Source organism: Anolis carolinensis, chromosome 5, assembly GCF_035594765.1.
Source record: "Anolis carolinensis isolate JA03-04 chromosome 5, rAnoCar3.1.pri, whole genome shotgun sequence".
Taxonomy (NCBI): domain Eukaryota; kingdom Metazoa; phylum Chordata; class Lepidosauria; order Squamata; family Dactyloidae; genus Anolis; species Anolis carolinensis.
In genome coordinates this window covers 136,331,487-136,353,146 of record NC_085845.1, presented here as the reverse complement: position 1 = coordinate 136,353,146, position 21,660 = coordinate 136,331,487, and the positions used below count along the sequence as shown (strand labels likewise).

The 21,660-nt window shown below is 37.7% G+C and overlaps 1 protein-coding gene across 11 annotated transcripts in view; it reads right to left on the bottom strand.

Annotated features, from left to right (window-relative positions):
* Positions 1 to 21,660, bottom strand: part of cadps2 (calcium dependent secretion activator 2) — a 307,122-nt gene that overhangs the window by 121,932 nt on the left and 163,530 nt on the right. For all 11 annotated transcript variants that reach the window (XM_062982339.1, XM_062982340.1, XM_062982338.1 and 8 more), the window contains exons 9-11: positions 5,253 to 5,319; positions 1,577 to 1,685; positions 372 to 572 (exon numbers count right to left, since the gene is read on the bottom strand). In XM_062982339.1, coding sequence (XP_062838409.1) covers positions 372 to 572; positions 1,577 to 1,685; positions 5,253 to 5,319 — 377 coding nt within the window. The remainder of the gene's footprint in view (positions 1 to 371; positions 573 to 1,576; positions 1,686 to 5,252; positions 5,320 to 21,660) is intronic.

The window sequence follows — 21,660 nt, the reverse complement described above, 5'->3', positions numbered from 1 at the left end:
AAAGCTCTCCTTGCTCTTAAACAGATCACCATCCACCCATAAACTTGACCAAGTTGATCCATCACCACCTGCTACAAGTCACAAGAGAAACTTTGCAGAAACATTTTAATATTTGTATGGGCCTGGGAGGCACACAAGTATCTGGGGGAGGTGTGTTGTATGTAATCTATAAGCTATACTTTTTTCTGTGGACACATGAATATATTTTTGAACTTTAACAATATGAACTGCAACTTGTATTAAAGATAACACAGCAAGAGTACAGCTAGGTATTTGACGATGGCTATTGCGACAAAAGCTGCTGGGAAAAACATGTTAACAGAGTAATTATGACAATAAAGCCCTTTAAATTAAGAATGAAGTGAACTTACTATGAGATATATCTGTTTGGTTATGACTTGCTTTTGGGTTTATCTTCTGTGCTTGGCTTGCAGGAATGGGTTTATAAGACTGACCAGTTGCTCTGTACATTGCCTGAACCCACAGGATTCTATCTTGCTCATCATCACTGGCAAATATCACTGTGTCACCTTCTTTTACAGCATTGAAGAACATCTGACCACCTTGGAGGCCTGCAAAATTAGGAAAAGTCATGGTCTGGACAATCTGATTCAAACACTGAATCAAATTACTGTCCTCCTCCAACTTCTTACTGTTGACATCTTTTTACATGAAAAGGGTGACAGGTTAATTTTTTGAGCCCCACTCATTAAACTAAAGAAAGTGAAGGGTATGTATGGAACAAACCTACTCCTTATCTAGGACCCAAACTGAAGGGTGGAATAGGAGAGGAAATATCACCTTGGGAATATTTCTATTTGTTGACATGCTAAATGCAAGAAAAAATAGCAATTTCTTATACATATGTGTGTATACATGGATAAGTTGGGTAAGGTTGACACATGGCCAAACACATGGAAGGTCAAAGGTTTTCTTGATTAGGTTGTTTCTCACAAAAGGAAAAAGCTAAAGCATAACTTTTAAAAATATCTATTGCTGTTTCACAGATTTATCTGCTTCCCACTAGATACTGATAGGAAAAGTAAAGTCAATTTTAGCAGTTATTTTTTAAAAATGTACTAAGACCCTTGTATCCATGGGGAGTATGGAGAGTATGTTCCAAGATTCCTTGTGGATACCCGAAACCATGAATAATTGATTATACATGACCTGGAAGCATACCATAAAATCACAATCACACTGGTGGACTTAGATAGATATTTAGATATTTGGAGAGGGTTTTTTTGGGGGGGGGGGTAAGTGAAACAGGGGATAAGGGAGTCATACTATTATACATAGACTTGACTCAAAACTGTTAAAACTGAGAAAAACACCTTATACCTTTTTGGAAAAGTGGAGGATTCACTGTAATAGAAAACAAATGACAAGAAAAGAAATCCAGACACATAAGTGCAGCAACAACTTCAGAAAAAAATCTCACAAAAAAGAATTTTTCTCCAAACTCTCTTTAGTATTAACAATTTTCACTAATTTTGCTTTTCACCTCCAAAAGTACATTATGCCAGCTGAAAGAGTATTTACATAACCCATGAACACACATGACACAGGAAAGTACCTGGATGGGGCGATGTATAATCCACAGTATAACCCTCAAGTTGCATTAACTCCTGAGGCTCAGATTTCTTCTCTCTGTAGTTGCACATAGCAAATGTGTATTGGCTAACCTGAGGGAAGAAATGTTCGAAATCAGTTGTGTCCTCCATGTCTAAAATTCCCAAATTGATTTGTTTATTAGAGTATAATCCCTTTATCCATGGGAAATACATTTCTGAACATCACATGGATACATAAAAACTGCAGATACTGTAATAGTAAACCCTATTGAAATGAAGGACTCCCAGCTCAATTATACTAGAGTTAAGGAAGATCTAGAAAATGCCTAGCAAGGACATATTTGATTGGACAGTTGAATGAAACCATGGATACTGATCCTGTGGATACAGGGGTCAAAATAGATCAGTTTGACTGCAGAGTTCGTTTTGCCCCATGTTGCAACCTATACAAGGGATCAGAAACTTAAAAAAAAAGAAAAGAAAAAGAACAAGCTTGCAATCTGGGCCAGATGATGTTCCAAACAGGATGTCAGCCCTAGAATCTAGATAAAACCACCCTGGGCATATGGTAACCCTACCTCCCCCCAAGAGATGCTAATACCAGTATGGAGCTGATGTGTCTTCCTCACTTGTAAGAAGATCGATAACGGTAACCTTCACTTAAAGAATTACTGCTTGTTTTAAGTAGAGGTTATTTAAGATGAGGGATCTACATGGATCACTTCTCCCGTGCCCAATCTGGATTGGTCAGTGCTGCATCGATCCCAGGATGGTTTAAACTACTGCCACTCCTGGCCACTGCAGAGGCCAGAGGGAGTCCTGACAGTCCCCTCCTGTTCTTCTGATCACAGAAACCAGCAGGAGTGTCGTCTGGAGTGATGTTGGCTGGCGCTCCAGAGGGAGATGGGAAGGAAAGATTATTTCTCCCTCTCTTTCTTGATCACCTGGTTGCCCTGACCAACATCACTCCAGGCAATGAACGACCAGCACAGCCCATGTCTCATCAGCTGCCACCATGACAAGGAAAACAGGCAGGGATAGGGAGTGCCATCCCATGTCTCTGGGCTACCCGTGCCCAGGGTACAAGAGATGGCAGTGTAAACAGTTGTGACCAGTTCTGTCTCAGAACTGACCGAATTGCCTAAAGTCATGGTTTGTTCAAGATTCTGAGGGAAAATTCAAAGCAACCTGTGACTTCAGTTAATGCAGTTAAGGCTGCATTAAGTAACATTGGCCCACACTAACCTGGAGCAGTTCCATGTGTCATTTAGCTGCCATGGAGCTGATTCAACAGCCCAGGGTGTAAGGAAGAGAGAGTACAGAAGAAAAGCTTTGGCTAGGACTCTCAAAGCCTGTGACTGAGTGTGGATTTTGCATGATCACAATCACCCAAATTACTATGGGAAAGGTAAATTTAACCCTTTAAAATAAAATTCTAGAATTCTGTATTATGGGCTACAGCAGACATGGGCAAACTTCAGCCCTCCAGATGTTTTGGACTCGAAGACCAAAACACCCGGAGGGCTGAAGTCTGCCATGCCTGGGCTAGAGTAAGACACCATCCCCTAGGCTTTCCTTTTCAGTTTCAATGTGTCATTCAGTCTGTGGACAACAAAGAAGCATATTAGTTTGCATGGCTGTAAAATAAATGTTTGTTTATTCTGACAGGGAGCTCTGATGTGGACTGGTCCATGAGGTCACGAAGAGACAGAAATGACTATGCGACTGAGCAGCAGCATTCTGTAGGTATTATGATGTGTAAAGCAGGGCAGACTTTATATTTCTAGGCGCAAAGATTATTGTAGACACAGACTGCAGCCAGGAAATCAGAAGACATTAACTTCTTGGGAGGAGAGCAATGACCAAATAGTGAAGAGTAGAAACATCACACTGACAACAAAGGTTCGCATAGCTAAAGCAATGGTATTCCCCATAGTAATCTATGGATGCAAGAGCTGGACCATAAGGAAGGCTGAGCGAAGGAAGATAGACGCTTTTGAACTGTGGTGTTGGAGGAAAATCCTGAGAGTGCCTTGGACCGCAAGAAGATCCAACCAGTCCATACTCCAGGAAATAATGCCTGGCTGCTCACTGGTGGGAAGGATATTAGAGGCAGAGATGAAGTACTTTGGCCATATAATGAGAAGACAGGAAAGCTTGGAGAAGATCATGATGCTGGGGAAAATGGAAGGAAAAAGGAAGAGGGGCCGACCAAGGGCAAGATGGATGGACACTATTTTTAAAGTATTAGGATAAAAGATAAACTTATGATTGACATAAATTAGGTATAGGTATTTAATGATGCACATCCTAATATACTGTTCAGATGATAAGAGTTCTGTTTGTTAACTGCAGCATTAAACTGTATAGCCATTAGATATATCTGAAACATTTTATTTAAATTATATATTCTTGTTAAGAACAATCAAGTAGTGTAGAAATTGTAAGAGAAATGAACCATTTAGTTTTGAGTACCAGATGATCCTTAGTTTATGTAATATAATTTACTCAAATTACTTCTTGAAGTGCTTTTTGTTTGTTTATTTTAATTACTTCAACAAATGTAATAATCTTTCTCAATGTGAAGGACTTAAATTCATTCTAGAAGAGAAGTAGGTTTACTAGACAGTTCCAATCCAAAAGGCAGATATCTACTATGTCCATTCTCTTTTCATTTCACAGTATGGCAACATTATTTGGTAAGAGTTCATGTAAGATCATTATGACAAAATCATGTTATAGACTTATAGAAATTTTACAAGTGATCTTCAAAACATTACCATTTCTTTGCAGGCTCATTCAATAGAACTATTTTTCATTTCTGACATTTTAATAGCTGAAACAAGCTCAACTGAAATACAGATGATAGTGGAAATATATGCTATGCATATATTATGTTTGGTTTTGATATTATTAATTAATTGCAATAAACGTTAGAGACTGTAAGAAAACATACAAGCAGAAAAGTTAAGATGATATTCTAACAGTTCCAAACAACTGTAGTTTTGGGTTGCTGTGAGTCTTTCGGGCTGTATTTAATGTTTAATATTTAATATATTTATATTTATATATTATATTTAATATTTTAATAATGTTTAAATTTTAATGTTTAATATTTCCACATTAAAACTGTGGTTTTCATGTGGAAATAAACTTTTAAAGTTATTGGCTGGACTGAAAAACCAACAAACATTAATTCCACCAAAAAAACATAAAACAATGTAAAGTTAACAAAAAATCTCAGAATTATTTCAGCAATTTCATCAAAAATTAGATCCTATACAGAATCCATATAGACTGTTTCAAGCAAATAATGGAGAAAATTCAGCTTCCAAAGCAGAAGCAAATGATACCTTTCTGTCCCTGACAATTCAAAAGAAGTCTATTACATAATGGATTTTAATAGTTACATTGTTAAACCTTCTAAAGATTTTTTTCCCCTTTATGTCAATTTTTCGAATGGTAATAGTGTTTAAACAAATGGTAAAAATGTACCAATTAACACTTGATATTATTTACACAATTAAGATAACATTAATATTTCATTAGTCCATAAAGTGTAATAAAGGGCGAAAAGAATGATATAAGAGACACCTATGGATGTATTTGTGCTACAAACATAGAAAACAGGCTTTAGTCACACATCTTCTAGTATTTAAGGTCAGGAATGTTACTAACCTGTACAAGAACAAAGTAGCGCTTTTTCCACCTTTTCCAAACCTTCTGTCCAAGTGCATACAAATACCTGCCAAGCATGAAAACAAATAATCTATTGTTACAAATATACTAAAATGAATGTATCATCATTGAAATGAAATGATTTGCTTATGAATAAACTTTTACTTTATTTTATTCTGCTCCATTTATTCATCCTGAAAATTTATGTGTAATTTAAGACAATTACTGTTATTAACGCAATTGTCAATATAGTGCGTTGAACACATATAAGTGTATTATATTACTTTTCAACCCAAAAAAACATTTAAGATATGTTGAAGTTTAGAGCCTAATGTCATCATTAGTCTGTCACTGAAACAACATTTGAATGGGAGATGTTTGGGTTCATAGCTCACATACATGTCATGAGGAAATCCCTGTTGGCTTTCAAGGGTTCTGTGGGAGCCATCTTCTTAAGATTTTGCAACATATGCATGCAAACTAAACAAGAACAATTTTATAAATTTTCTTAACGAAGTTAAAATAAGCATACTGTATTTTGTGGAAAACATTGATTTTTATGAAGAAAAATGATCCAGAGCTTTCCTGTAATTATTAAACAAATATAAAGCCATTTCTTTTTGAACTGTTTGTTGATTAATGCAAATTGGAAAGCTAGTACCGTTCTAAGGTTTACTCAATATGTATTCTTTGAATTTCTGTAAAGGAAGACAAAAAATCAGTTCCCTTTTCCCTTATGTCTCTAAAAAGCTTTGACCTTTTGCTATCTGTCACTTAAAAGAATGAATTATCTAAAGACAAAGTAAATCACATTAAAGAAATCATATTTGTTCCCTTCATTCATTCTTGCACACTGCACAAAGAAGAGTGTGCCTACTCTTGTGTATGCCAATGTTCTGAACAGATATTTAGAATGCAATGTTTATAGCAGTAAAATGATGAGATTACTTAAAATAAATTAAAAGCAGACAGGGCATAGGTAGGACAGCATAACAAAGTATCTGTTGTGGAGTGGGAGAAAGGAAAAGAACAATTAATTCCCTCAATTTTTCCAAAATGAAGCTAGAGAACTCAAACCAGCCACGTTTCCAGAGGTATGTCTCCAAGCCCTTTAATGTACATATTGAGTTAGCTGTCTGGTAGTCCTATCCTGACCTTCAAACAATACCTTTCTTATATGAGAAGCCATTCAAGTTTGGACTGCACCGTCTCCCCTCACCTTCTCAGAAAAAGAATGTCCTAGATTCCTTGACAATGTGGATGATGTTGGAAACGCTGTTTTCTAGCATTTCAGAGCAGGAAAAGGTAATAGAGTATAGTGTGGAATACCACTATTTAAAAATACTCCATGAACTTTCAGAAGAGGTGTTCAACTATTCTTCAATCTTGCACCTGTCTTTTCCATTTGGAAATGCTGATGGAGGTGGTATAGAATGGTTGTGGTCGTGGGCAGTACTGGTTAAGTCTCCCTTATCTAAAATACTTGGATAAAGGATTTTAAAAAAATCCATGTTTTGTTTTGTTTCTGGAATAACTATATTGCATATATGTGGCAAATGGGTCTAACTATACATCAAACATCCACCATTCACAACCCACTCCTAAGATGCCCATCCTGTCACACACCACCATTGGTTGGGGGAAGGAAAACATGGTTACTGGAGCTTTCCAACATCCCCTTGCCAGTCCTTGCCAGCCAGATATTTTCTCTTTGCCCAACATTTGCTTTTTACAGGTACCTTGTGTAATTCAAACTGCAGGGCCCAAAGTATTCTCCCTCTTCCCTTTCCTCTATCAAATTTCTGACAGTTGTGGAGCAAGAGCTCCTTGAGAAAAAAAAACTCAGTGGGTGCTGGATGTGTAACTAACTTTCCTGAAAGAATGCGGGAGGGAACCTTTACTGTCTTGCAGATTTTGGATTTCCAGAAAAAGGAGATTCATCCAGTACCTTTAGTTTTGGCTTGACCAGTAAGGTCAGGGTAGATGTGTGAACCTCTAGATAACTAGTAGCTTAAAGTTTATGCCTGAAGAATGACATGGCACACATTTTCCATTTGGGATGCATCTACATAAAGGAATGAAATCAAAGGAACAACATCTAAGCCAGGTATGGGTAAACCCAGGCAATCCAGGGTGGATATGGTTCTTTCAGCTCTTTTCTCATGCCCTCCTCTCTCTCACTGTCCTATCAACATGAGGATGCTTCAGTCCACCGCATCCTCTTGCTGCGAAGAGGGCCGGGGCAGTCGCACGTGGCCTCAGCACCAGCCCTGGGCAAAGCCTCTTCCCGCCCTTCCTGGACTATTGGCACACTCCCCTTCTTCCCAGCCTCCGCCCCTGGTGATGAGGAGGGCAGCTCCTCCTTTGCCTCCTCTTCTTCCTCCTCCACCACCTTCCTTAAGGGCAAGTTCCCCCTTGGAAAGTCTCTTCAGGAAGATGCACTGGTCCCAAAGAGGGGGCCTTCAGGAGGCGGCCACACTTGTTGTCTGAAGAAGAAGCAGGAGGGAAGTGGATAAGGGGAGCCCTGGGCAGCCGCTTGCTGAGACGACTTGACATGCCTTGAAGGCTCCCCTTCCCTCCTGCTCCTGCTCTTCTTCTTTCAAAGGGAAACTTACCCTTGAGGAAGGCAGCAGTTGCAGAGAAGAAGGAGGAAGAAGAGGCAGAGAACCCCCGCCCGGCCTGCCCACCCTGCTCTGGCCCACCATGCGGCCCCCAGGTTTGAAAGTTTGCCTATGCCTGATCTAAGCTCTTCAAGATTATGATGAACTTTAGCCCAAATGCCAAATAGATGCCTTTTCTATGTACCTCTATCTACCCTTCAAATTTTAAATGCTAAACTATATAATCAAACAAGTGTTACTAGCCAAAATATAACACTTATTTTTTCCCCTGGGCATGCTTTCATTACTTGCAACTATTGGTTCCTTTTAATGGCCAACTCTGACACTTGTTTTAGAGTAATGATTTAAGGGGGAACAATGACAACAAATGTACCACTTAATAATAATTTAAATACTAGATCAACCTAATTACCAGAAAGACCATTGTATACTTTCTCCTACTTATATAAAGTTCAATTTGCGAAAACTATGAAGTACTGGCTTTCTTGGGAGGGGAGTAGCATAAGACGTAAAATGTGCTGTTCTTAGTAGGATTAAGTAACAAATAAATTAATGCTATTGACACAAAGTATGGATTTTAACAGGAGAGCAAAGCCCTATGACACTGGAGCTGACATACCACTATAAACCCACAGCAATAGCCTTAAACTAATAATCCTTCCTTTGCTTCAGTCCCTAGTGAAAAGAGTCACTTCTTTTTGAATAAAATCTCCATAATTATTAAAGGATGTATAGTACAATAGAAAACAGCATGTACAATTATTCTTGATTAATTTCCTTCATCAGACACTACGCTGAATTGCTGAAGCAAAACTTTTACAGAAACAGCAAATGTTCCATATAGAATTTGTTTGTGTCATCCACTGTTATGGGTCATACCACCCTTTTAATTGTTCACTGGCACTTCAATTCCAAGCTGTTCCCAAAATTTTAAAAAAATATCTTTATGCACGCATTTATTTATAGCAGAGTGGGAAATATGTGGTTCTCCAGATGTTGTTGAACTTCTCTCAGCAATAACCAATGGAGGAGAATGCTGGGAGTTACAGCCCAATAATACCTGGAGGGCTTTGTGATTCCTATCCTTTATTAATAGCACAATCTTATACAAAAATTGTAAAAGAAGTAAATCCCATTGCAATCAATTAGGGTTACATCTAGCTAATTGGATAGATGATGAAGACATTACACAATTATCCATACTTTAGCACAGTCACCTATCAGAGTGCAGATTTTCATCAAGAAAATTTTAAAAACCTAGGAATTGGAAAGAAATATGAAAGAATTAAGACAAGATCCTGAAGTATCAAGATATACCACTGAGGATTGAAGTTTGGACTGTTCATGCCATGCATTTCCCATGAAAGCTGGGGCAGTGAAGAAACTGGATAGGAAGAGAATTAACATATTTGTGGTGCAGGAGAAGTGCCTGGTGCCATGGAATAAGTGAGTCCAAGAGTAAACAAAGCTTAAACTCTCTCTAGAAAATGACTAAACTGAAACTGTCATGATGACTAAACAGAGGCTGTCATACTCTGGCCATATCATGAGAAGACATGATTCATTAGAAAAGGCAATAATACTTGATAAGGTAGAATGCAATAGGAAAGAGGAAGTCCACATTCCCAATAGATTTACTCAATTAAAGAAGGCATTGCCTTCAGTCTGCTGTTGAAGATAGGGTGGATAGTTCATGGGCTCAATATACATCGACAGAGCCGGCCCTAGGTATTTTTCAAGTGTAGGTGAACAGAATTTTGGCGCCCCTCCCCCCAAACCAATCACTGAAAAATAAAAGTGTTGGATAAATGAAAATGTTGGATAATAAGGAGGGATTAAGGAAAAGCCTATTAAACATCAAATTACATTAAGATTTTACAAATTAAGCACCAAAACATCATGTTTTACAAGAAATCAACAGAAAAAGCAGTCTCAACTGCGCCCCCGTATGTTTTGCGCCCGAAGCGACCGCTTAATTCACCTCATTGTTGGACTGGCCCTGTACATCGACGTTGACTTGATGGAAGTTAATAACAACAGTTAGGTACAGGATTACAGCAACTCTCATCTGTCCAGTCAGTAAAACCAGTAGTAAGGGATAATGGGAAGGGACCCCAGTGACAGAGTGTCATTTTCACCCCTGGATGACAACCCTAGTCCATATATTTTCATTTCTGGAGTTACACACCATGTTCCTAAATTCATTGTGAGTCCTAGAGTTCTTCCCCATAATTTACATAGAAATTGATAAGCTCCTTGGTTGTATCAAGGGGGAGGCAGATATTTCAGTCAAAAAGATAAGTCATGCTGTGTTCCATAAAAGCTGTACTTTAAAGATGAGATGCTTCAGGAGACCCAGTGTTACAAATTATATTGTAAGGTTCTATGGCCTGGAATTATGTGCCAGAAACATGAACAAAGTATAGTATTTTATTTACCATTTAAAATGATTCACAAAAGCTATGAAATTGTAACCATCTCCATGCAAATAAAAAGTACAATAACTACAATGGGCCCATGGTTCCTGGATCCCCATGTGGACACCAAAATCCATGGATACTCAGTTCCCATGATATACAATGATGTGGTCAAATTGTGTCCCTTATATAATGCAGCAAATTCAAACTTTGCTTTGGAATTTTGGAGAACATTTTCAAGCTGTGGATGGTTGAATCTGTGGATACGAGGTGGTGGGGGCAACTTTATATTTTTATTAAGTGCACAGGCTATTAGTATAAAACGTAATGGTTTGCAGTGCGTTAGTGACGTTACATTCATGTTTGCTCTTTTTTGAATGGGGCACAAGAAGCTGTGCTTTCTTCTGGCCAGTTCTGTTCAGTGTACAATATTTAGGATATAATGTTGAAGTTATGCTATGGATATAGTATTTCACACTCCCCACAATAGTCAGCATTCTGTGTCCCCTTTAATTTGGATTTCCAAAGCATACTGACATTATATTTTGGATATACCAGAAGAACCTGAATGCAAATTTTAGTACATTCAAGTAATACATCATATAATAGATTCTGCTCTCAGGTGATTGCCTTTCTTTGTAAACTTCCCCCTATCTTTTCACTAACACTGGTGGGAGGGTGGGGGAGATTAAGTAGAGCCATTTTAAGGACATTTCCTGAAGAAAAGACAACAGAAAGGAGATTGAAAATATCTAACTTCCTGTATGCTACTTTTCCACAATTCTCCTCAGAAATCCCACATTTCCATATTGAGAGAATTCTCTTTACCAAATGAAATCATAAAATAGGAATAGATTGGATGAAAAAGATCCCCCCAGATTACGCTGTATAAAATAATGTTTTGCAAGATCGTCCTGATTATTAGTGGTGTGTCAAATATATAAAGAGATGGCAAAGGTGTGTGTACATTTAGATCATGCTGTTAAAGCTCATGCTTTAACCACATGATGATGAGGGCAGAAGTCAATAGCAACGAATAACTGAACATAAACTGAGTATACACTGGTCAACAAACCTTTTTCACGAGACATGATTTTGGGTGACCTAGATATATTTCTTGATACTTATTTCAAATCTGTTTTTAGTTTTTCTATAGCACATCTAGTTTTTGTGGTGAGATGCATTATATGTCAGCAATATTTGTGATTTTGTTACAACTTAAAGAATGTTATTTCCCCTTTCAGATTGAATTTGCTCACTGTAATTAAACTTATTACCCTGTTTCCCCTAAAATAAGACATCCCCAGAAAATAAGACCTAGTAAAAGTTTTACTGAATTGCTAAATATAAGGCCTCCCCTGAAAGTAAGACCTAGCAAAGATTTTGTTTGGAAGCATGCCCACCGAACAGAACACCAGAGAATGCAGGATCGGTAAATTTAAGTACCATAGAGTGTTGTACATGGAAATATTGGTAGTAACAAGAAATTCTTGATAGGATTCACAGTTTGTCTGGTTATGCTGGTTTGTGATGACAATTACTGTACAGTATAGAATAAATGTTCATTTTTTTTTGTTCAACAATAAATGTGAATTCTTCTTCATGGAAAAATAAGACATCCCCTGAAAATAAGACCTAGAGCATCTTTGGGAGCAAAAATTAATATAAGACACTGCCTTATTTTCGGGGAAACACGGTAGCATGCCTAGAACATGCAGAAGTCACATCGGCTCCTTCTGCTCTGTGTGTGGCATATTTACAACTTTGGGGCAGCGACCTAAAATTACAAAAGATCTAATGAAAATCTACAAAATGTATTTCGGATGCCCATTATGAGATCTGGACAAAGCATGGGCTTCACACATCATTTGCACATCATGTTCTAGTAGTTTACATGATTGGCTTTATAGACAAAAGACTTCACTTCCACTTGCAATACCCATGATATGGAGGGAACCCAAGGATCATGATAGTGACTGCTACTTTTTTCAGTGTTAATACAACTGGCTTTTCTGCCAAAAAGATTGCTTATCCAAATTTGGATTTGGCCTGCAGACCAGTTCCTTTGGATGCCTCATTACAAGGTTCCAGTGCCTCCATTGGAGATGAAACTGACTCTGATACCTTTGCTGGCAATAGTAATCAGGATCCTACAGACTGACTATACCTCTGATTCTGGAATAGAGCCAGAAACCCAAAATGAGCTGAATGATTGGATTAGAAATGTATCCCTTTTGAAGGAAAAAGTAGAGCTTTTGCCATCAAGGCTTAAATAGAAACACCTGCTTGGAGCAGGTGTAAATCTGTGCCACTATTGAAAATGTAACTGCGACTTAACTGAGTATTTTATTTTTGATGGCCCATAATGCTATTGAAATGATATCAATGGACTCTTTGAAACTTTATCACAATCATACACAGCATCTAACTGTGAAGTGAAGTTTGAAAGCTGGGTTGTTGCATAATGGAAATCAAAAGTTGAGCATACCTGTTGCTCATTCTGTTCATTTCAGTGAAATGCATGAGAACATGAAAATACTATTTGAAGCAATCAATTACAAAACACATCAGTGGCATATTTGTGGTGATTTAAAAGTCACTGGAATGCTGATGGGCATGCAAGCAGGGTTCACAAAATTATGTTGTTTCCTGTGCTTTTGGGACAGCTGTGCTTTTGCAGAACATTACATCCAATGTTACTGGCAGCAAAGGAGTTGATACAATCCAGAAAGGCACAGTGTCCAATATATTGCTTTGGTTGACCCTTGGAAAATATTCTTGCCACCTCTCCACATTAAGTTTGGCTTATTGAATACATTTGTGAAAGCAATGGGGAAAGCTAATTCTGCAAGATTTCAGTACTGTATTTGGTAAACAAATAACCAAAGATCAGTGCAGCAAAATTGAAGAAGGGAATCTTCATTGAGCCAAATATGGGAGGTTTTGCAGGACACAAACTTAAAAGAGCCTCACAACAATGATGAAAAAGAAGCTTGGCAGGCTTTCACATAGGTTTGTCAAAACTTTCTGGGCAACTTCTGGCTATGTCCTTGAAACTGCATGTTTTACATTCACACCTCAATTTCTTTTCCGAAAATCTTGGAGCACCAAGTGATGAGCAAGATGAATGATTCCACCAAAGCATCCAACTAATGAAAAAATGCTATCAAGGTTTCTGGTATGAAAGCATGATGGCAAATTATTGTTGAAGGTTGTATCGTGAAGGGCCAGATAAAAAGTACAAATGAAAATCATATTCAGAATGATTTGGATGGTCAATTTTTGCAGTAGTGGTTTAATATCAGTGAAATAAACAATATAGATGAACTTGTTATGACTCTGTTCCCTGCACATCTCTGAAATATACACAAAAGCTACTGAACTCAAGGAATGGTTGTAATTCATAAACTAGGTGCGCTACCACAAAACTGAATACATATTCAGTTTTAGAATGAAAAGTTGATACATAAAAGTGTGTTTTCATTTATGATGAGAAAATAGTTTTCTTTTTATTATCCTGTGAATTATTTACAGAAATCTGAACCACTTCATTATGATGATAAAAGACAGCTGAATTAAAACTAGTTTTTAAGTTTATAAAACTAAATTGGCTAGTTTAGTTCCGTTTTGTTCTTTTAAATAAGATATATATATATATATATATATATAGAGAGAGAGAGAGAGAGAGAGAGAGACAGACAGACAGACAGACAAAAGCAAGCCATCTGCATCTCAAATATAAATCCTCTACTTTTCACAAGCTTTCATTTATCACAATGGGAGAAAAAAAAACATGGAAAAGGGGCTAAAATCAATATATATATAGCAGTTTACTCCAGGAAAGGGCTTTTCTTAAAAAGAAGCTCCTGTCAAGGTTGAAAGAGCAATTAATGCAGTCTCAAAATCTGGGCCATTCTGATAGAGTTCGGTTAACATGTGGCAGAAGTAATCATCCACTTGTGAAAATGATTTTCAGTTCATTCTCAAACACCTTTCAGACACTCATGATCCCATTTAACTGACAACAATACACGCTATCTGTGGGCATCATTGCATTCAATGTGAGAACCAATAGGGACCAAATGCCCACAGGCACTTTCAGTCATCAAGGCATGTTCTGTGTTGCCTAGCATAAAAGGAATCCTTCCTTGTACTGCATTCCTTCTTTTATTGAACTCCCACAAGATTAAGCCATTTCTTTATTTTCTCTCCCCCCCCCACTCCTTTTTTGTTGTCTGTTGAGGATGAGAGAGACAACAGATTCAAGACAACAATATGGCCTGGGTCATCAGAAGCCTTGTAGTAAACATTCTCAGATTGATTTTAGTACTTTCCTGTGCTCTTGAGAAAGAGGACTAAACACATCTTCACAACAAATGGAGGCAGACATGGGGGGGGGGGGGGATAACCAGAACGGCTGTTGCAATTATGTCTGCTAAGGACAAATATCTTGAAGAGTGTCAAGAAAGCTAAAGAATAATGGAGAACATTTCTATTTACTACAATGAATAAGATGCTCATGACATGAATAGGAAAACTGGCAATAAAGCTCAGCTACTTCCTTGAAAATTTTTCCATTTCCCTTCTATTCCTTGACATTTTCTGATTAACATAGGTGGTAGAAATGTGGGGTTAGGATTAGATCTGTGCCAGCAGGAGAAAACTCACAATTCATTAAAACACTGTTTTTCGTTGTGAGCCTTCAAGCCCTTTTGAAATTATGGTGACCCTAAGGTGAACCTATCACAGGGTTTTCTTGGCAAGTTTTAGTCAGAGGGGTTTTTGTCTTTGCTTTCCTCTGTAACTGAGAGAACATGACTTGTTCAAGGTCACCCAGTAGGTTTCAGTGGCAGAGTTGGGATCCAAACCCAGGTCTCCAAAGTTGTAGCGCAATGCTCAAATCACTATAATACAATGGCTCTTCTTTTAAATGTATCCAATACATTTTGCAATCCTATGATTAATGGGAAGCAGGAGTCAGAAAACTGAGATTGCAGTCACAGAAATACAGAAGACACATTTTGATAGGAAAGTGAAACCATTGTCTGAATTGTGCTTTTCTTTCATTTAGAATATTTTTAATGCACTATGAAGGAAGTGCATTTTTCATCCCTATATTTATCAAGTTAAGTTAAAAGTGGTTTCTTATGATATGTACATGCTCTGAATCATATGGATTCAGACAAACATTAGTTCGGGAGAGGCTAGACCTTGAAGATTAAGTAGACAACTTTTTAAGAATCCTTTCGGTTTTAATAATTTACACCATCCTTTTAATTTACAAGACGGGGAAAGGTGGGAAATCACAGACACAAAATATGGCTTAAAGGTATTTCCATTTGTATTAAGCACTGACTATATTTTGGCATTTTTTGTGCCTCTAATACCTTGGCCTGAACCATATTGATAGTCCAAACTAGGGTCAACCCATTGAATTGATGTGATTTACACAAAAGTGTTGACTCACCAATTCAACACTCCAATTATTGGGGCCTTGCTGGCTCTTGATACTAATATTATGTATATTGTTATGCCAATTGTGTTACTAAATTGAATTGCTACTCTCTATTAGAGTTGCAGTTCAATCAATGAGAACTTATTGAATCAGCACTTGTGTAAACCTTGTTGATTCAACTGGTTTGTTCTACGTGAGAATTAACAATTAAGTTATTAGGTCCTGCTCTTCCTCCAAGGAAGTCTATTCAACAGACATATTTATCCTCCAATATTATCCTCACAAGAGAAATAAGGTCGAACATTGTGAAAGCCACCCACTGCATGGCTATCACCCTCCTCCCAGTAGACTCAAATCAAGGAAGGGCTTCATGAGAACCACCACTCCTCTTGATGTTCCTCCAGCAACAGCAAAGGTGTCCCTCTGGGCAGCTAAACCTGGCAATTCCAACTGGATGGCCCCCCAAGAGGGTCTTCCTCCAGGGGCAAACCAAGAATGGGAAACTTGGAAGTCCCTGAACAGACTCAGAAGCGGAGTGGGCAGATCTAAAGACAACTTGGCAAGGTGGCACTACCTGGAGGAATCCTCCACCTTGTGTGACTGTGGAGCTGAACAAACAACTCAGCATATGTATGCTTGCCCGCAATGCCCTGCCTCATGTACGGAGGAGGAGTTGTTTAAAGCTACAGACAATGCGGTTGCTGTTGCCCGCTTTTGGTCCAAAACTATTTAGTTGCTTGTGATTTCTTTTCTTTTTTATTTTATTTCCATTATTTGAAATGTATTTGCTGTACCAATGCTTTTGACACGAAATAAATAAATCCTCACAATAACCCACGATGTAGGCAGATAAGGCTGGAAAAGGGAAGGAGAGGATATACACAAACTGGCCCAAGTGCACTGAACTGCTAAATGGAGATCTGAATGTTGACGTGTCCAACTAGCTCCACCCTCTATGCGCTACTCCAACTTTCTAGCCACCAAACTACAATGATTCTCACATCATTTCATGGTGACAGCTATGAAACAATGTAGTGCTTTCCCATAATTTATGCGCCAAGACATACAAGGGTGAGTTAAAAAACTTTTGCCTCCTGTGTCATAAAACGTTATGAACATATAACAGTAGAAGTTGCTACAGGTCATAGCCTGAAGTATCCTTTACACAAAACTACCATTCAACATACTCACTACCAATTTGTACACATTTGCACCATCGTTTAACCCAGGCATCAAAACCATTATGGAAAAATTCAAGGTTTTGCTTCGTGACCCATTATTTTAAAGCTTTTTAAATGTCATTCAAGTCACTGAATCTGAAACCATGTAGGTTGTCTTTCAGAGATCCAAACAGGTAAAAGTCAGAAGGGGCCAAGTCAGGGCTGTAGGGGGGAGGAGGAGGTGAGGTACTACTGGCTAGCCCATTATTGCAATTGCCTGGGTTGTGAAAAACGATGTGTGTGGGCATGCATTAATGAGATGAAGCAGTGTTTTGGGAAACACAGGGTGTTATTTTTGTTGATTTTCTGCAACATGGTGCCACAATCATCAGCAAAACGTATGTAACCTTAGGAGGCAATAAGAAAGAAGAGACCACTAAAAGATGTTTGCTCCATTAAGCTTCATAATTTTATCTCCAAAATATTTCCTAAATATATATATATAATACTAACCTGTATAGAGGTATGTCAATAAATCCGGGCCAACATGTGAAGCAATATAGTGAACTCAGATATAAAAATGTCAAACATATCTGAGAATAGCTACAAATTGTTTGCGTGATTGCAAGTCCTACATTCTTTAGTGAAAGAGCAGGACCCAAAAGTTTCCATTGTATGAAAATTTGTTAGGCCACATGGCTTAACAAATTAAGCAAAATAGGTCTTTCATGCTCTATATTTTCCAGGGGCAGATAAAAAATGTTGTGCATGGAGATCTGGGAGCGCCGGGGGGGGGGGGGTCACTTCTACCCAAGACCTTTGCTCTCCCCCTAACAGACAAAATTGAAACACATAATTACTGGTAAGTATAATAAATGACACAAGAGCATCAGAAACAGTCTGTGAAGCAGGAAATGCTCAAGCTCAAAAAGATATTTTATATCAATCTCTCTGTCTAATTTCTAAAACTATAGATGTATTGATTTTCTATTTGTAACACTATTGTATGTTACATTAATCTATACAATCTGGATTAATAAACCATATTATGTTTGAGCGTGGATGGAAGAGATATTCCTGTTTAGATCCAGGGAAGTCATGTTCCCTGATTAGAAGTAGTGTCATGACATGTTGAGAATCTCAAGACATCCTAGGGGAGCAAGGGATGGTGATTCATTTGAAGATTTTTTTCTCATTTGTTTATCATTATTTTTTGCAAAGGTCAATCAGCGGCTTTCTATGGCTGAGTAGCGATTTTATGGAGAACAGGAAGGAAGAGTACAGCTGCCTGATGTCATCTGACAAAAGCACTAAATTCATTCTCCTTTTTTTCTGTGAGACGAACATGGAGGAGAAATGCAATCAAGATTTCAGGTTGAGCATTCCTTATCTGGAATTCTGAAATCCAAAAAAATGCAAATTCCAAAGTTGTACCTTGGTGTCTGAGATAATGATACCTTTGCTTTCAGATGGTTCAACATATACAAACTTTGCTTCATGCTCCAAATTATTACAAATACTATATAAAACAACCTTCAGACTATGTGTATACAGCGTATATGAAGCATAAATGAATTACTTGATATACTTGCACTCCATAATGATGTATGCATATCCAAATACAGGTATTCCAAAATCCAAAAAATAAATAAATCTGGTTCAATGCATTTCAGATAGGAGATGCTTTTCCTGTATTAGGTAGCAAATCCCTACTTGCCACTTTGTCCTGGGAGGGTTGAAGGAACACAATTTGCTTCCTATGACTGATCTAGCATCTTGGATGCCAGTTGCTAGAGGAAACACTGGAAAATGTTAATATCTGAAATAAAGAAATGCATATATTCATCCCCAGTTGTCTACATGCTTCATATACATTTTCTTACGGTAGTACTGTAAACTCAATATTGTTGGCCCTGAAGCTCAAGGTGATACATCTACCTGGAAGTCATTCCTTTAAAACCATTTTTTGCCCAATAAAATCTAAATAATCTTTGAGTGAGCCCACTGAAGAACTTCTCTCACCACAATCTAGTCAGACATACAACTTCCCCTTAAGCATCAAATTAAGAGAAACTGGTGTTTCCTCTTTCCTATGAATATGGGATAAGGTAAAGGTAAAGGTTTCCCCTGATGTTAAGTCCAGTCATGTCTGACTCTAGGGGCTGGTGCTCATCTCCATTTGAATCAAGTGGATTTGTCTACATGTTGACTCATCATTCAAAACTGAGTGAATGAATATCAGCTCTGGTTAGACTGATACCATGTTTCCCCGAAAATAAGACAGTGTCTTATATTAATTTTTGCTCCCAAAGATGCTCTAGGTCTTATTTTCAGGAGATGTCTTATTTTTCCATGAAGAAGAATTCACATTTATTGTTGAACAAAAAAATGAACCTTTATTATATACTGTACAGTAGTTGTCATCACAAACCAGCATAACCAGACAAACTGTGAATCCTATCAAGAATTTCTTGTTACTACCATTATTTACATGTACAACACACTATGGTATGTACATTTACCGATCCTGCATGCTCTGGTGTTCTGTTCGTTGGGCATGCTTCCAAACAAAAACTTTTCTAGGTCTTACTTTTGAGGGAGGCCTTATATTTAGCAATTCAGCAAAACCTCTACTAGGTCTTATTTTCTGGGGATGTTTTATTTTAGGGGAAACAGGGTAGGATTCCAGGCTATGTCTTTACTGGGGGAGCAAAGTGGGGCAAAGGAGAGACAAGCTAATCCCACAGTAGAATGACACACCGTATCTACCAGAAATATTTTTGGAGAGGATATGCATAGCTAACTTAGATTCCCACTGAATTTCTATTTTAAAAGGCTGCAATTTCTAAAAATAAAAAAATGTAAATCATATTCTAAGTCGTATGTGGTCAAAATTCAAAAGTATAATTGCAATTTAATCAAATTGAAATTCAAGCTTTAGAACTTTTACGTAGCGCTACCAACACTATATGCTGAGAACTGAAATGATGTTCAGCTCCATAGAGAGACAGCCATCCATTTGCACAGTAATTTCCTAATTGTACTTTAAGCACTATCAGGAGGCACTTCAGTGAGTGTTTACATTAGTATAATCCAATTCAAATCAATACGCTAGTATGAAGTGATCCATGGAGGACCTTCTTAGAAATGCAGATGCTGTTACACTATTGAGTCAATGAATATGAAACGGATACTATAGGCATGCACATACATGTGTATATAGGCATACGCACAGTATGTTCATTTACAAAAAAAAATATGTTATAAGGCAATTAGTTGGAAGATGGTTATAAATAAAGGAGAACATAAACAAAAAAAATGTGTAGCTAAATTTCACCTAAGCTAAGCTGTTGGACAGCAACTGTTCACAATTGTTTATGAGGAAATGGCAAACAGAGACTCCCTGGACTTGTTCTTAGGTGAAGTGGACAACTGCCTGACTTCCAGAACCCACAGACCTTGGAGGGACACACTTCCCTGATGTGCATTCAAAACAACGGAGCATGTGCTCCTCCAGTGCCTGTTCTACAGGGACATTTGATCCAGACTCATCCTGCCCTTGCTATACGTATAATTACCCAGGCTGTACAGGACATTTTTACACCAACCTGCTGCTCTCAGATACCAACCCAGTTATAACCTACAATACCAAGTTTTGTGTAGGAGCACTTAAAATCCATCGACTGATGACTGGATCCAACAGCTAACAATCCAACTATCAGCTAACTGAAATGTAAATCAGTTATTTTCACCCCAGCCCCCCAGACTTGTGCCCTGAATGCTCATACTCATCCATCAATGAGTACGAAGGTATAGGATTGGATTGAAATAAACATGAATGCAACACAAAGTGTTGTTCTCTAAATATCTCACAGGTGTACTCATTACAAATTAGAACACAATAGAAATCAGCATGACTTCCCTCTATTTTTGATGGATACAACACAAAGTGCAGAAAGTTCTAAAAGCCTGTCAAAGACTCACAGAATAAGATATGTTTTTGTTTGAAACATTTTTAAAAGTGTTGGGCACCTTTCAACAATTTCTTTGGAAATCTGCTGAAAGGCAGAATTTGTTTTTTTTCTTCTTCATTTTTTCCAGAAAACAAACAAAAACCCAAACCAGGCAACACGACATAGTTTGTATATAAAGATGTTTTAGGAAAAGAAAAATAGTTTGAAAAACTATATACTAAAGATCAAATATTCCCAATACTGGACTTTAAAACAAGCTCAAGATTTTTGCCTGAGTTTTCTTAAAACCATACTGCCCTCTTGTGGTCAATACTTTACATGAACCACAGAGGATGACAAATTTTGTCAGAAGCTTACGATGGATTTTAAAAAACTTAGTCCCCATCTACACTGCCATACAATGCAGTTTGAAACTGAGTGTAGACTCATAAAATGCAGTTCACCACTGTTTCAAACTGCATTAAATGACAGTATAGATGGGGTCTTATTCACTGAATTACTGTATACCTGGCAAAAATTACACAGTTGTATTTGTGCTCTGCCCTGTATCCTGGGCAAATATCACCAACATCAAAAGTGTATTTTGGAAGCACTTTAAAGCCATATTTAATACATCTGTGTACAGTCTGTAGCAAACATTTACAATATCATTCTGGAGACTACTTTAAAAATGAAACCATATTGTTGGGCAAAAGATGCTCATTTGCTACCTTAAGGAGCATTTCCGCCCATATAAAACAATAGATTTTTCACTGCACAGCCATGTAACATTTGATGAGCA